At 43.6% G+C, this 14,408-nt stretch overlaps 4 protein-coding genes and 1 pseudogene across 5 annotated transcripts; 2 read left to right on the top strand and 3 right to left on the bottom strand.

The window, feature by feature from the left end:
- The first annotated feature begins 181 nt into the window (after positions 1–181).
- Positions 182–2,176, top strand: LOC108094505 (probable tRNA (guanine(26)-N(2))-dimethyltransferase). The gene is made up of 4 exons (XM_017195105.2): positions 182–301; positions 357–811; positions 866–1,945; positions 2,005–2,176. Exons 1-4 carry the CDS (start codon positions 275–277, stop codon positions 2,174–2,176), a joined length of 1,734 nt encoding a protein of 577 aa, XP_017050594.1. The 5' UTR covers positions 182–274.
- A 4-nt stretch (positions 2,177–2,180) lies between these two features.
- On the bottom strand, positions 2,181–3,402 carry LOC108094508. Its single transcript, XM_017195109.2, has 3 exons — positions 3,201–3,402; positions 2,729–3,144; positions 2,181–2,394 (listed from the first exon to the last, which is right to left on the bottom strand). Exons 1-3 carry the CDS (start codon positions 3,239–3,241, stop codon positions 2,273–2,275), a joined length of 579 nt encoding a protein of 192 aa, XP_017050598.1. The 5' UTR covers positions 3,242–3,402; the 3' UTR covers positions 2,181–2,272.
- A 316-nt stretch (positions 3,403–3,718) lies between these two features.
- On the bottom strand, positions 3,719–4,443 carry LOC108094510 (annotated as a pseudogene).
- Positions 4,444–4,547: 104 nt separating this feature from the next.
- Positions 4,548–6,809, bottom strand: LOC108094507 (serine/arginine-rich splicing factor 2). The gene is made up of 4 exons (XM_017195107.2): positions 6,597–6,809; positions 6,351–6,481; positions 4,995–5,408; positions 4,548–4,885 (listed from the first exon to the last, which is right to left on the bottom strand). Exons 1-3 carry the CDS (start codon positions 6,672–6,674, stop codon positions 5,030–5,032), a joined length of 588 nt encoding a protein of 195 aa, XP_017050596.1. The 5' UTR covers positions 6,675–6,809; the 3' UTR covers positions 4,548–4,885; positions 4,995–5,029.
- A 464-nt stretch (positions 6,810–7,273) lies between these two features.
- LOC108094502 (eukaryotic peptide chain release factor GTP-binding subunit ERF3A) lies at positions 7,274–14,368 on the top strand. 2 transcript variants are annotated; one of them, XM_017195104.2, is made up of 7 exons: positions 7,274–8,154; positions 11,119–11,304; positions 11,371–12,140; positions 12,197–12,283; positions 12,684–12,860; positions 12,926–13,094; positions 13,156–14,368. In XM_017195104.2, exons 1-7 carry the CDS (start codon positions 7,791–7,793, stop codon positions 13,197–13,199), a joined length of 1,797 nt encoding a protein of 598 aa, XP_017050593.1. In that variant the 5' UTR covers positions 7,274–7,790; the 3' UTR covers positions 13,200–14,368. The 2 variants fall into 2 exon arrangements, with proteins under 2 accessions (XP_017050593.1, XP_043064621.1); XM_043208686.1 differs by lacking the exon at positions 7,274–8,154 and adding an exon at positions 9,952–10,030.
- The last annotated feature ends 40 nt before the right edge of the window (positions 14,369–14,408 follow it).

Below are 14,408 nucleotides of genomic sequence, written 5' to 3'. Positions count from 1 at the left end.
CAAGACTGCTATTATTTTTTTAAATTTTACTTTGCATATATTTTGGTTAATGCTCATGTTCATTGTTTTTAAGTTGAAAAACTTTACAATGTGAACTTAAATGTTAAAGGGTTTTTATATTTTTGTCAAAAAAGAATTCTTTTCAATTTCTCTAACGAAATATTTTATAGCTATTTACTTCCAGCTGTTAAGCGGACACACCGTGTTTCAGCACTGCCGTTAAAAAAGCATTGTCCAACACAACCCCACGTGGATGTTTTTTTAAGATCTGCAAATGGAAGTCGACGAGGAAAAACCACAGGTTGTTTTCAAAAACCATTTCAATAAAACATTTTTAACTTACAATTCCGTTGCAGACTATTGTGGATAATCCCAATGAGAACGTGATACGAGAACGCAACGCGGAAATCGTTTCCGGCGGCAATGTCTTCTACAATCCTGTTCAGGAATTTAACCGGGATCTGAGCATCGCAGTCCTGAATGTTTACCACCAGAGATTAGCGAAGGAGAGGATTGAGAAGGCGCTGAAAAAGCAGAGAAAGAAGGTGAAAGCGGAGGAAGATGGACAGCCTACTCCTGTGCCTGAAAAACCACCTGTTTATGAGGCCGGCACTCGCTATGAAGATGGTCTGCGGATCCTGGAGGCCCTGGCAGCCACCGGATTGCGGAGCATCCGTTACGCCCAGGAAATTGCTGGAGTCCGGCAGATTGTGGCCAACGATCTTTCCCGCCAAGCAGTTGAATCCATCAACAAGAACATCCAGCACAACAAGGTGGAGGAGCTAATAGAACCCAGCCATTCGGATGCCATGTAAATAAGATTGACTCTCATGAGCTACTTTATCTAAAAGTACGTTTCTTACAGGACCTTGATGTATCTTTCGACTCATCCCGAGAAGCGCTTCGATGCCGTGGACCTGGATCCGTATGGATGTCCGAATCGCTTTCTGGATGGCGCTATGCAGTGCCTTGTGGATGGTGGTCTTCTTCTGGTCACTGCCACCGACATGGCCGTGCTGGCCGGAAACGCTCCAGAGGCGTGTTATGTGAAATACGGATCGGTGCCGCTGCGGATGAAGTGCTGTCACGAGATGGCACTACGCATCTTGCTTCATTGTATCGAGACCCATGCAAATAGGCACGGAAAGTACATTGAGCCACTGCTAAGCATTTCAGCGGACTTTTACGTTCGGATATTCGTACGAGTGTACGTCGGCCAAGCTCAGTGCAAGCTGTCGATGAGCAAGCAGTCTTGGATTTATCAGTGCACCGGCTGCGAGACCTTTACTCTACAGCCCTTGGGCATTACGAAACCCAACCCCACAGCAGGAAATCCTCAGCAGCTGAAGTTCGGCATACCCACTGGACCGGCGGTCAACTCACAGTGCGAGCACTGTGGTCACAGGCACCACCTCGGTGGACCCATTTGGTCAGCTCCGATTCATAATCCAGAGTTCGTCCAGGATCTGCTTAATGCCGTGCAATCACCGCCATTGGAATCTCTGGGTACCCAGAGGAGGATCGTCGGGGTGCTTTCCATGGTCCAAGAGGAACTGCAAGATGTTCCACTCTACTACACTCCGGACAAATTGTGCTGCGTTCTCAAGCTGGAGATTGTGCCAATGCTGAAGTTCCGGTCTGCAATCCTCCACGCTGGTTATCGAGTCTCCTACTCGCATGCGTCGAAGAACTCCCTGAAAACCAATGCACCGCCAGCCGTTCTATGGGACATTCTGCGCAGCTGGAGCAAACGGCATCCAGTGAATCCCGAAAGGAAGATTCCTGGGACCCCTTTGGAGGCCATACTTTCGAAGGAATGCACCACTGACTACGAGTTTGACGATCTTCATCCGGAGGCCAATCCCAAGAGCCGAAAATCGGCACTGTCCCGCTTCCAGGAGAATCCAACACCACATTGGGGACCAGGAACCCGAGCCACTATTATGTAAGCATAATATTCAATATCACCTTTTTACGTTCTCTAAAACCCCTCCCATATTTCAGGATTGGCGACAACAAACTGCCCAAGAGCTATCGTAACCAGAACAAGAAGCAGCGTCATAAAGCGTCGCAACAGCAGCAGGATGAGGACCAAAAGGATGCCCCACCAGCGGTGGAAGATGAAGCTGATGCGGGGCACCTCGCCAAGCAACCCAAGCTGGAGGCAACTGCGTGACGACTGCTCCTTTGCTCTAAATTTATTGCCAATAATGTTTGTGAAACCCAAAAACGAAACCCTCTTTTCTTTGGGAAGGCAAATGTTTCTGCGAAACTAGTAACGGAAGAAATTGCCGTCGGACGTCTGGCGCGAGAATCCGTTGTTGACCAGCTGGTTGTGGACGCCGCTGCAAATTAGCTTCACGCTGTGCGGATGAATCTTCTCCTTGCAGCCGCCTATAAAATTGTAAAAAAAAAAAAACATTTTAATGCAGTAGTGCGACGATTAATATGAAAAAGTTGAATCACTGCCTCAATTTAAAATTTTTATAAAACTTGTATATTAACTTTTGTCAGACTTGATAACTTTGCTATAAAAATGTTTAAAGCTTATTTAAAATATACATTTTAAAATCTTTCAGTATACTAGATTTCGTTTTAAATTTTAACGCTGACTGACTTGACTCTTATATGTAATGTTGTTAATTATCTGAACATGCAAAAATGGTTATATACAACATTACCATATTTTGAAAACGATTTTTAGAACATGTTTTACTAAAACTCTTACCAATGCGAAGTGGATGGCCCAGGACGGCCTCCTGCTTGCGACGAATGAAGCGAGTGTTGCGCAACACGCGGAATGATTTCATCTGGGCGCCGATTTCCTTGGCAGCTCCGGGAGCCGACCAGCTGCTAATGGCCCGGCACGACTCTCGCTGCATCACGACGTCAACCTTGTCCGGGAAGGCTTCGCGAGTGTGATCGTAGCGCGACTGCAGCGTGAAGTCCAGTGCGTCTTTTGGAATGTTCGGATTGGCCCGGTAGCGCTTGCTGGAGCGCACCGAGTTCATCGTCTGGTGGTAGAAAAGCCGCTGGTACGGCTCCAGATGGCCATACCAGGTGCCCGGTTTCAAGTGGGCCTCCGGTGGCGGAGGCTCCGGAAAGGAGCACACATAAGTCCCCTCCGTATGCAATTCTGGCTGCCTAAGAACTCGACCCAGTACTAATCTGATATCAAGGAAATTTTAAGTAAAACTTACCATGATACATTTTTAACCTGCACAGTATCGTATTGAATCATCTTAGAAGATTGATTAATTTAAATTTGGGCTCAAATACGGAAGATCCGATGGAGTAAAAAAATACTGATCCGGTGTAAGTAGAACTTGGATTTCTGATTTTGCCCTTGGTTCCCCAGCAAATGTTTTGTCAATAAAATAACCGGCTGCCAAGTTTTTTGGTGCCAATGGAAACCAAAGCTTCGATAAAACTTTTCAGGACATACTTTATAGTTTTTTTTGTTTACAGATCAGATAATAATTTTAACCCTTTCGGGACGGGGTTTTATTTCGAAAACCAAGATAGTTAGAGAAAATCCTTTTTCAGATTCTGAAAGATGACTAAAAATAATTATGTACTGCATACTTGGAAATCCTGAATTCGTCCTTTTATCCTGGGACATATAATCCCAATCCGTTTTTTGGGTGGGACGTATTGTCCCAGTAGTCCCGAAAGGGTTAAGGGACAATGCCATTTCCCAAATAAATACACCAATGTCTTACTGTTTATTAAAATGAAAAGTTTATTGAATCGATATTTTTGGCTGAAAGGGAAAAGTTAATTTTAGACTCACCAAAATTAGCAGGTCGTCCCATCCGATCAAGTCACAGTTCTAAGTCCCAAGTGATGGATGCGACGCGTCCGTCGACGAGGCTCTCCTGCTGGAAATGTTTTTTCGCCTAAACTCAAAAGGGACGCCCACCAACATACAGGAAACCACCAACAACGCCAACCAGCAACAAATCGCGAGACGAGATGAGACGAGACGAGAGAAGAAGTGACGGGAAACAGGAAACTATGAGTGCCTGCCGCTCCCAGCTGCCAGCTCCCCAGCTGGGCTCTCACAATCTGGAGCTGTGGCAGCGGCCAACAGGAAACGGGAAGCTGCAACGGCAACTGCGACTGCAACATCAGCGGCACCAGCAACGGCAACGTGCGACAGCAGCGGCAGCGGCAACAGCAACAGCAGCAGCATCCGCCGCAGCAGCAACAGCAGCCACGCGATGTCCGTTCCCGGGAGGAAGGAGTTGCAGCATAGATGATGCGCTGCTGCCGATCCTCGCTCGCGATTTAACCACAATCTTATCTGAACCGCAACAACTGCCACACACCATTTGCCTGCATGTATATAATAAACGTGTGGGAGAAGCTTGTTAATAAGTTTGTCGTTAAAGGGTTACAAAGAACGGAAACGAGCAACACAAACGCAATCGAATCGAATAGAATCGAACGGAACGGAACGCAACGAAACAAACAGTGTCCTAGAGCAGTGTCCTATCACTCATCCTCCTCTCTTTCTCCTCCTGTCTGTCATCTGATATTGGGTATTAAGTTGAAGCCGTGTTAATTTAAGTTTATTATGTTTTGTTTCTGCTTTTGTTCAAGAATTTCTACTGCGCTACTAAGTTTATCAAAAGCCTAATTAGAAAGAACTGACATCGAGGGATCGCCCAGCGAGCGGGGATCTCGCTCGGAACATTATATTTTGCCTGTTCTCTGTTCTTAATTACTCTGCCAAAACTTAAAATAGTCCGCTATAAATAGTTGTGTAAAGTGTAAACTGTTTAATGGTTTGTATACCTGCTGTTCGGGTACAGCATGACACAGGAGGCGCCGCAGATATCCGGCACAGCAATCGGAAACGGGCATTGTCAGCGCGTCATATCTGAAATGTAGAAGAAATTCCGATGTTGAAATAATTAACACAAGCAGGTGTGCTCTCAATTTAAACAATACTCCGAGTTTTGTGGTAGGATTACTGTATATCTACTCACCTCGCACTCTTACAAGATGGAACGTATTTCGATGTTTAGGAGCGACTGCGGCTACGAGATCCGGCTGCGCCTACTGCTCCTGATCCGCTTCCGACTCCGTTGCGGCTGTCACCGCGCACCGGACTGCGTGAGAACTTGGAGCGGCGCTCCGGAGAATGGCTGCCAGGCGAGCGAGAACGGGAGTAGGAGCGGCGGCGAGGACTGCGAGAACGGCGACGCATCGGGGAGCGCGATCGTGAGCGACGTCGTCCACCGGATCCACCACCACCTCCACCGCCACGACGGCCGCTTGAGCTGCGAGTGGGTGACGATGGGCGGCCGTAGCGAGCCATCTGGACACGGAGCTCCCTTCCGTCCAACATGCGACCATCCATGGCCTCTAGTGCGTCCTCGGCATCGCGTTTGTCGTAGAAGCTGAAATAGAAAGCATAAACTTGATTACTCTGCACACTAATTTCATTACAGTCATGTTTAAATCAAGATTCAATTGTGGGGTTTACAGTATGTTGGCTAGCAGGGTTTTGGTAGGCAACAGTTGCAAGTAAACACAGTCTATCTGGCATCGTTTTGCTAAGGAAAATGTACAGATTAATGACTGAACATTTTCAAAGGTAGCAAATAATGCACATAGTGTAAGTCCATAAAAATAGAGTTAGGAGATTAATTACACCAGGTATCTCTAAGTTGAATAATTGTCGTATTCTCAGTATGTTGGCTAGTAAAGGTTTAGTAGGCAACAGTTGCAAGTGAACACATTTCTTCTGGCATCTTCTTGCTAAATCAAATGAACATATTTACTGAAACACCTTTTAAAATTGCAAGTTATGCGCACGAAATTAGGATAAAAGTACATATTATGTATCCTTAGTTATATAAAGCAATTAAAGAACTGTGTTTTTAGAGTGTAGTTTAATGTAGTATTCTCAGTATGTTGGCTAGTAGGAGTTGAGTAGGCAACAGTTGCAAGTGAACACATTTTATCTGGCACCCTTTTGCTACAGAAAATGTACAGATTCGTACCTGATACACTTTCGATGAAAGCAAATAATGCAAGGTTTTATATTTAGTATGGATGATAATTTTGCTTCCATGAATCTAAGCTTATGTGGTTTTACCTATGCCAATAAAAGAAATGAACTTTATGAACAATGAACTTTCGCTTTTAAAACGACAGAAGTACATGCTTTCTACAAAAAACCCAAATTTAAAAGATGACAAGTGTTTTTATTTGCCTTGTATGTTCAGATATATGTTACCCAGTAGTGCACTCAAGGCAATAGTTTGCAGGGAAAATGTTCCAGACCACCAATACTACGTAATATGTGACAGCAAATGGCTCTTAAAGGAATTACTTACCGCACGAAGGCGAATCCGCGGCTCTCGCGTGTGTAACGATCTCTAGGTATGTAGATGTCTCCAACCTCTCCACATCTTTCGAATACCCGACGCAGGTCCTCCGGTGTGGTACGGTATGTGAGATTGTCGACCTGCGAATATTAAAACACACCAATTTATTCACATGCCAAAAAAAAAGAGGTTATCTAACCGGGCAACGTTGCCAGCCGACCGCCATTTTGTAAGCGGATTTGTTAATATACTTGCCTTCAGGGAGACCATTCCATCGATTCTTGGAGGCGGACGCGCTGCGCCCAGTCCCCCGGCACTTCCACCGTTACTCATTATTTGTATAGAAATATTTATTAACACCAAAAACACACGACTGCCAAAAGCTAGTTTGTCTGGTCAAGATTTTTTCTTCTGCGAAAATGGCGTCCGGCACAAATGACGTTTGGTTCAGTGTGGCCATGCCCGTTGTTTAGATATATATCACCTGTCACACGAAACTTGCAATTATCGATAAGTGTTGAAATAAATAATTTTTGACGAGCAAACAATTTTGGTGTTTAAAAAAGTATTGTAAGTGTATCTTTGTTTCGGTGGTGTTGCCAGGTAAGGTATAAGTAAACTAACAATATTTGAAAAGGCCATTTAAAATTTCGAAATGTTTTATAATTTAGTTAGAGATTGTTTCAATGGCAACATATGGCGTACGTGCCTTCAATGTTTTTATTAATTCATGATACATTGTGCATGTATATCCACTATTTCGGTGGGGGCTAAAATCCCCAAAAAAAAACCTATCTGCGTACGCCCCTGATATCGAGAGAGAAAAAATGGTTTTTCTATACCAATAATAAATCCACAAAGTAACTGTGATTTTTTGCTGATAACTACTATGACCCACTGTACCTCTGCCTATCGATATTCCGATAATATTGTGCATTTGTGACAACCCTAATTCGATGCGTGGCTTGTAACGTGTAAAAATAATAGATTGCTAATTCCGAGCACTGCACTTAGTGTTCAGGTAATCAAATTGCACCTGAAGGTCACCAGGTGGTCAGCACTGCCTTAGACAACCAAAAGCCGAGAATCTAGAGCAAAATCGAGTCGAAACCCAGTTGGCCAAGCTAGCACATACTACTAAACACACCGAATCACAACATCAGTGAAGACTAAATATATAGTCGAAAGTCTGGCTTAGACCCCCGCTCCCCCACAATTCCCCCGGCCACTCACTATCGAGAGGTGTGTGCGTGTGTGATTTTTGTAGTGCCATTGCCATTCCCCCACTTGCAAGCCCAAAAAGAAGAAAAAGAATAAACGACCGCGTGTGTTCTGTGTGAGTGCGGGTGAAAAAGAAGAAGCAGGCCGATTTTGAAGGAGGGCGAAAGTGTGTCGCGTGAAAAAAGCGTGAGATTTTCATCGGGGGAAACAGAGGATAATACCGCAACAATGGCCGCCCAGGAAAATACCGAGATCAGCACAAAGTTCTCGACGCTGAACGTGAATGCAGTGGAATTTGTGCCCAGTTTCAGTTACAACAGCGTGGCCGCAGCGGTCGTGGCTGCGGTGGAGGATCAGGCGGATGCTCAGGCGCCGACCCCGCCCCCAGCGGCAACAGATCCGGGTCCCGCCTCCAGATCAGCCACGCCCACATCCTCATCCAATTCCGCATCGCCAGTAGCACCGGGTTCGCCCGCCACCACGCCCACTGCGGGGGCGGCAGCACCAGCAGCGGCGGTTGCAGTGGCAGCAGCACCAGCTCCATCAACGCCCGTCGAAGGTCTCAACCCCACGGACAAAATCGCAAACAATGGTAAATAGATCCCCCTTCGGGAAAACCCAAACTCTCCAACACACATACCCCCCATAAATACCACGTCCATTGAACTCTTTTTTTGTCTCCCCCTGTGACGTCAACAAAGGAGCGTGTTATTGTTGCTACCTGCTGGCATGAAAGACTAGAAAATAAGAGGGGAAAAGGGCACAAAGAAAGGAAAACGTTGAAGAAAGGTTGCTGCATTTCGGGTTCAGTTAGGTTATTATCACTGGCAGCACATAACCTCAATCTGCGTCAGCGCTGCAGTCGGCGTCGCATGTGTTGCTTTTTCTACAAAGGTCTATTCGATTTGCCAGCATTCATTGTTGTGCGGTTAAAACAAATGGCTAATCGCTTTTGGCCTGGGCGCAAAAAAAAAACTTCCATGAGCCACGGTCTTTGGCCGCTTTACACGCCGCCGTGTCGCCATTGGCGATGAGCAGGAATCACGGGAATGTTACTTTTAAATGAATTCAGTCGTGCCATTTTGTTATGAAATAACCGACCTTTCAATGTACTGTGTTTCTAAAGCTTGCTTTCAAATCCTTTCGATTTGACACGTAGAAGCTTTTTCATTTTGCATTTATCTTATCAAAAATCATAATATTTAAATCAAAATGATTTTGCGAAACCATGTTTAAAAGAAAACCCTCTTACTTTTTGGTCAAAAAATTAACAGTGTCCGTGAAAAGTCACTACCAAAACGTATATCCGTATGATATGTATGTCTAATTCTATTATCTTTGTACCTGTTGAACATATATTAACTTCGTCGCATCACTTTTTAGTTGAATATCGGGGAGTCTCGAAGAAATGATCTAATCCTGCAATGCAATACTAAAACCGAACTTTTTTGATGATTCATCATATTGAACAATATTCCTGATAAAGTGTTTTATATTTGATTTTATTAATCGAAATTCTACATTAAATGAAAGTAAAGTTATTGAAAAACTTTTTCTGTCTGGAAAAATCTATGGAATTTTGTACTTTCAATTATTACCCGGTGCCTCACTTTAAAGAATACCTAAACAAAATCTAATTCAATACAAAATGTTTGTAAACAGACTTTACTAACAAATAAAATCCAAAGTGAATTTTTATTTAAATCAGAAGATTAAAACTCATACGGGCTCAAAAAATTCCTTTTTTTGTTTTGTACATATCTCCTTGTACAAAAACAAAAACAAGTGCTTGTTTTTCGATAATATCTTTTATTTCACTCACAGTCACTTGATAAGGTGTTGCGATTCATAGCGCATCTCTATCATCCACTCACTAGTTTGCCATTCGGCCGGTGACGACAACAACCAGCTGTTTGTGCTGCCATTTTACTCCCGCTGTGCTTTATACCGTCGTTTATTTGGCCATTTGCTTTGCCCTCTCCCTACTCACACTTGCAAACTTGTCCCACCGATTCATGTGTTTTTGACACGTTTGCGTTTTTGCCAGCCGTTCATTGGAGCCTCCGCTGCGTCCAGCTTCGCTTCGCGGACTGGAATAAAGTGGAATGGCGAATGGGAAACCGGGCATATGGCATATGGACTTCCCGTCCGTTCAGCTGGCTCACTCGTTATCGCAGCGACTCCACCGTAGTTGTAGTTGTTTGGCCCGAATGGAAGCGCTTAGTGCAGCTCGCCGGCGGTTGAAACCGCTTCGAACCCGATTCCATGGCGTTTGGCTGTGCGGCAGCGGCGGCAAGCAAGCCAAAACGACAAAAATGTGCTGTTGGCTCTTAAACTTTCGCGCGATCACAGCTCGCTCATCCGCTCCTGTTACCAATTTGTTAAATTTTTATGTATCGCAATCATGAGTAAGAGCGCCGGCCGCTATATTTACTCCAAGAAACCATCGGCGTCACAGTGGCGGAAAAGTTAGTACACCGGTAGTCGGGATGTCTTTTATTTATGTGTCGGAATCCACTTCGAAACCCCCATCTTCAAATGATGTCCCGTGAGGCAAAGGTTCGGGATCCTAACGCTATAAATCCACTATTCGAGCACGTTGTCACCAGCACTCCAATGCGGCGCATGACTCATCTGGCTGGCTAGAGCCAGTAATTACCAATTAGCATGTGGCCGTCAGGTCAAACAAAACTAGACTTACACTAAATGGCCGTGAATGAAGTATATAATTAATAGTGCTTACCTCAACTAGGTTATAAACTTACTCCTATGAGACTTACTTTAATGTTGTAGCCAATTTTCACAAGTGTAAATCATCTTCAAGTGCTTGCATGAAAAAACTTTCCTACATGTCGACCTTATTTCATAGAACGGTATTTGCACAGTTGTCTCTTGTGCCAAATGAAAAACTTAGGATGTACTTCACTAAGAGAAATTGGAATTTACACTTTCAAATTTTTTCTAAAAATATAGTTTTCAACCTAATTTGCAAGTGTGCCAACGTTTAATGAGACACGTTTGTATCTCCCAAGTAAAGTACACATTTGCAAAGATACCCCTTCTTTAAAAATAGAGAAAGTTCAAGTTAATTGTGTCTTACAATAACCTTTCTATAAACTGATACGATGGTGTGGAAAATTCCCAGAAATAACATGAGGCGAAATTTAATTTATTTTCCCCAAAATCCATTCACACGTTCGGTTTAAAACTGGATTGATCCAGTGCATGTTTTGAATTTTTTGTGACACTTTAAGAGCACTATTTTATTCGTTTTTTTACATTGCCTTAGCTTAAAAACTTATCACGATTGCAGAGACACATCACGATATTTCACGATAATTTATATAAATATTTTGAACCCAAACAAATATTGTCACATGCATTGCTGTACCAATCGTTGGCACAATTATTTCTAACAAAACAAACAAGCATGGATACTCTCGGCTTTCCATGACACTCTACACCTTATTCCCCAGCAACTAATTGCATTCCCTCACCCAAATACCGCGAAACTCCCTGTAAATTACTCAAATAATGACGATTTGTTTGCTTGCAGAAACCGATCCCGCTGACAGCTGGGATGTGGACGATGCAGTGATCACGCCCGAGGACGAGGAGGTGGAGGATGCTGAGTTCACGGAGGGCGAGGCCACGCCAAAGGTCTCCAAGAAGAAGGTGGTCAAAGTGGAAGAAAACAGAAGCAAGCGCGAGCACGTGAATGTTGTGTTCATTGGCCATGTTGGTAAGTTAATGTGAACTATATTGGTGCATTGAAACCTCTACTAATCATGGTTTTTCTACCTTTTAGATGCTGGCAAATCAACAATCGGTGGACAGATCATGTCGCTCACAGGAATGGTGGACAAGCGGACGCTGGAGAAGTATGAGCGGGAGGCGCGTGAGAAATCGCGCGAGAGTTGGTACTTGTCCTGGGCGCTGGACACCAACCAGGAGGAGCGCGACAAGGGCAAGACCGTCGAGGTGGGACGTGCCTTCTTCGAGACAGACCGCAAGCACTTCACCATCCTGGACGCGCCCGGCCACAAGAGCTTCGTGCCGAACATGATCGGTGGGGCGGCGCAGGCCGATCTCGCCGTGCTGGTCATCTCGGCGCGAAAGGGAGAGTTCGAGACGGGCTTCGACCGCGGTGGCCAAACCCGCGAGCACGCCATGTTGGCAAAGACCGCGGGCGTGAAGCATTTGGTCGTGCTGGTCAACAAAATGGATGATCCGACGGTCAGTTGGGATCAGACGCGCTACAACGAATGCAAAGACAAGATACTACCATACCTCAAGAAGCTGGGCTTCAACCCGGCCAAGGACCTTACCTTTATGCCTTGCTCGGGCCTCAGTGGCTACGGCCTGAAGGACCAAATCCCAGAGACGCTCTGCCCCTGGTACCGAGGGCCCGCCTTCATTCCGTTCATCGACGAGCTGCCCTCGCTCAACCGCAAGTCTGACGGGCCCTTCATCATGCCCATCGTGGACAAGTACAAGGACATGGGCACCGTCGTGATGGGCAAGGTTGAGTCCGGAACGGCGCGCAAAGGCCAGAACCTCTTGGTGATGCCAAATAGGGTGAGTGTTTGCCGCTAGCTTACATTTGGCAAGGTACTAATTTTTATTTTCTTTAGACACAAGTGGCTGTGGATCAGTTGTTCTCGGACGACTTTGAAGTCACATCTGTTGGCCCCGGCGAGAACGTCAAGATCAAGCTGAAAGTAAGTGTGTTCTTAAATTGTGATAAAATTGTTTATGCACTGCACTTAACCTCGCTATCAAAAGTCTATAAAATCTAAATAATAAATGATTAAAAAAACTCTTAGAAAATGTATCCAAATTTACCCAACAAGCTGTCATTGATTGTTTTGTACTAATCGGAAACTTTTTTTTTATTTAACTGCAGTATTGTATCTTATTTAAATATGATGATATTTTTATAAAGAAATACATTTTTTTTGATTTACTTTCTAAAAGAAACATTTTACCTAAATTAAATACATATATGTATTTATTGATGTATCCTATTAAGGCCCAAAATTTGTCAATTACTATTTAATTTTAAAAAGTTTTGTCAATTTTTGTTTCTAACATGTATATAATTTTCTACCAACTTTTTAGGGCATCGAGGAGGAGGATGTCTCGCCTGGTTTTGTGCTCTGCGATGCCGCTAATCCCATCAAGACGGGAAAAATCTTTGATGCTCAGGTCGTAATCTTAGAACACAAATCAATTATCTGTGCGGGTTACTCGGCTGTCATGCACATACACTGCGCTGCCGAAGAGGTCACAGTTAAGGTGAGTCAACATGTTATACACATGTTTCTGATATAGAAATATACTTATTTACTCTCGTTTAATAGGCCCTCATCTGTTTGGTCGACAAAAAGACTGGCGACAAATCAAAAACACGTCCACGGTTCGTTAAGCAGGATCAGGTTGCCATTATGCGTATTGAGTGCTCCGGAATGATTTGCCTTGAACAGTTTAAGCTATTCCCACAAATGGGCCGATTCACGCTCAGGGATGAAAGTGAGTATAATCGTAACATTTGTTAATAGAAACGCCCCTAATGAGTATTCCTTCGTTTCAGACAAAACCATAGCTATTGGCAAGGTGCTGAAGGTGGTCGAATAAATTGATCAAATCTAAATTCGAGCGCCCGCCTTTTACTGCGATTTTTGAGATAGCATTGCACGCCCGATGAGAGATAACACCACAACAACAGCAACGCCACGCCACGCTTTCTTCACATTTGACAATTCCACAAAATCAGTACACACCCACGCTCGAGCTCTCACTCACATATGGATACTTTACTTTCTACCAACAATAGCAATTGATTATACATTGATTACACATTGATTATAGAAGGGTTAAATAGGAATCGAAACGAAACAGAACGGCAATGTAGAGTGCATTATAAGAACGGGCAGGCGAAAAGTTAATTTACAACCCGGACGCAAGGACGAAGAGTTCAGAGATAGAAACAGAAATGCATTATATACGAAATATAAACTATATTATGTATAACTAAGCGGCAAAATCGGAAGCAGCGAACGCGAAACAAGATGAACTATTTATATATGTATACACAACAAACCACTCACACGTATATATACATAATGTATGCGAGGGAGAGGAAGCTGGAGAGGAGCCGCGATGATAACTGATAGGGCATTAATGGATTCTTGGAACGATTTTGTTTGTTGAGGCCCTCTCAAGGATATTGAGCATTAGTCGCCGTCGTCGTTTTAATTTGGTTTACTACTTTTGTATAAACTGTAAGCATCAAATAGCGTACACGTACATGCCTAAATCGCGCGCAAGTCGTGACATTTTTAATACTAAAACTAAAGCTGCAAGCTACCCAATTTTTTGTATTTGTACAAGCGAGGAAATGTTCCCAGCAACCACTCCTTCCCCATCCAGCCTCCTGTATGCGCCTTTTAAATTGCAAATTTGTTAGATACCCCACAAAAACAATATGATATTTCTGCTCTTCTTTAATTTAAGTTTAAGCTAAAAGAACATGAAGTAAAGTTTGTTTGATTTGTAAGCTCAAAATGATAATTCTTTGAAGCATTGAAGAACACGGCGGAAAAACAAACATTTATCACTTACGTAACCATCTAATTGTTAACTTTAATCTTAGCCCTCTGATAATCCCTCTTTATTTTGCTGATTCAAAGAATATTTGATTTTTTTATAATTAGTTAATTGAAGAATTCGTGAGAATCGAACACGAAACCCCCTTATGAAAAAATAAAATGCCTTTTGCTACGAAGCAGAAACAAAAACACAAAGGATCAAAAGTTTTTATTTTTGTTTATCCCCACATATTTT

Source organism: Drosophila ficusphila, unplaced genomic scaffold (assembly GCF_018152265.1).
Source record: "Drosophila ficusphila isolate 14025-0441.05 unplaced genomic scaffold, ASM1815226v1 contig_607, whole genome shotgun sequence".
NCBI classification, from domain to species: Eukaryota; Metazoa; Arthropoda; class Insecta; order Diptera; family Drosophilidae; genus Drosophila; species Drosophila ficusphila.
The sequence above is the reverse complement of the archived record's forward strand: the minus strand, read 5'-3'. Positions and strand labels throughout refer to the sequence as shown.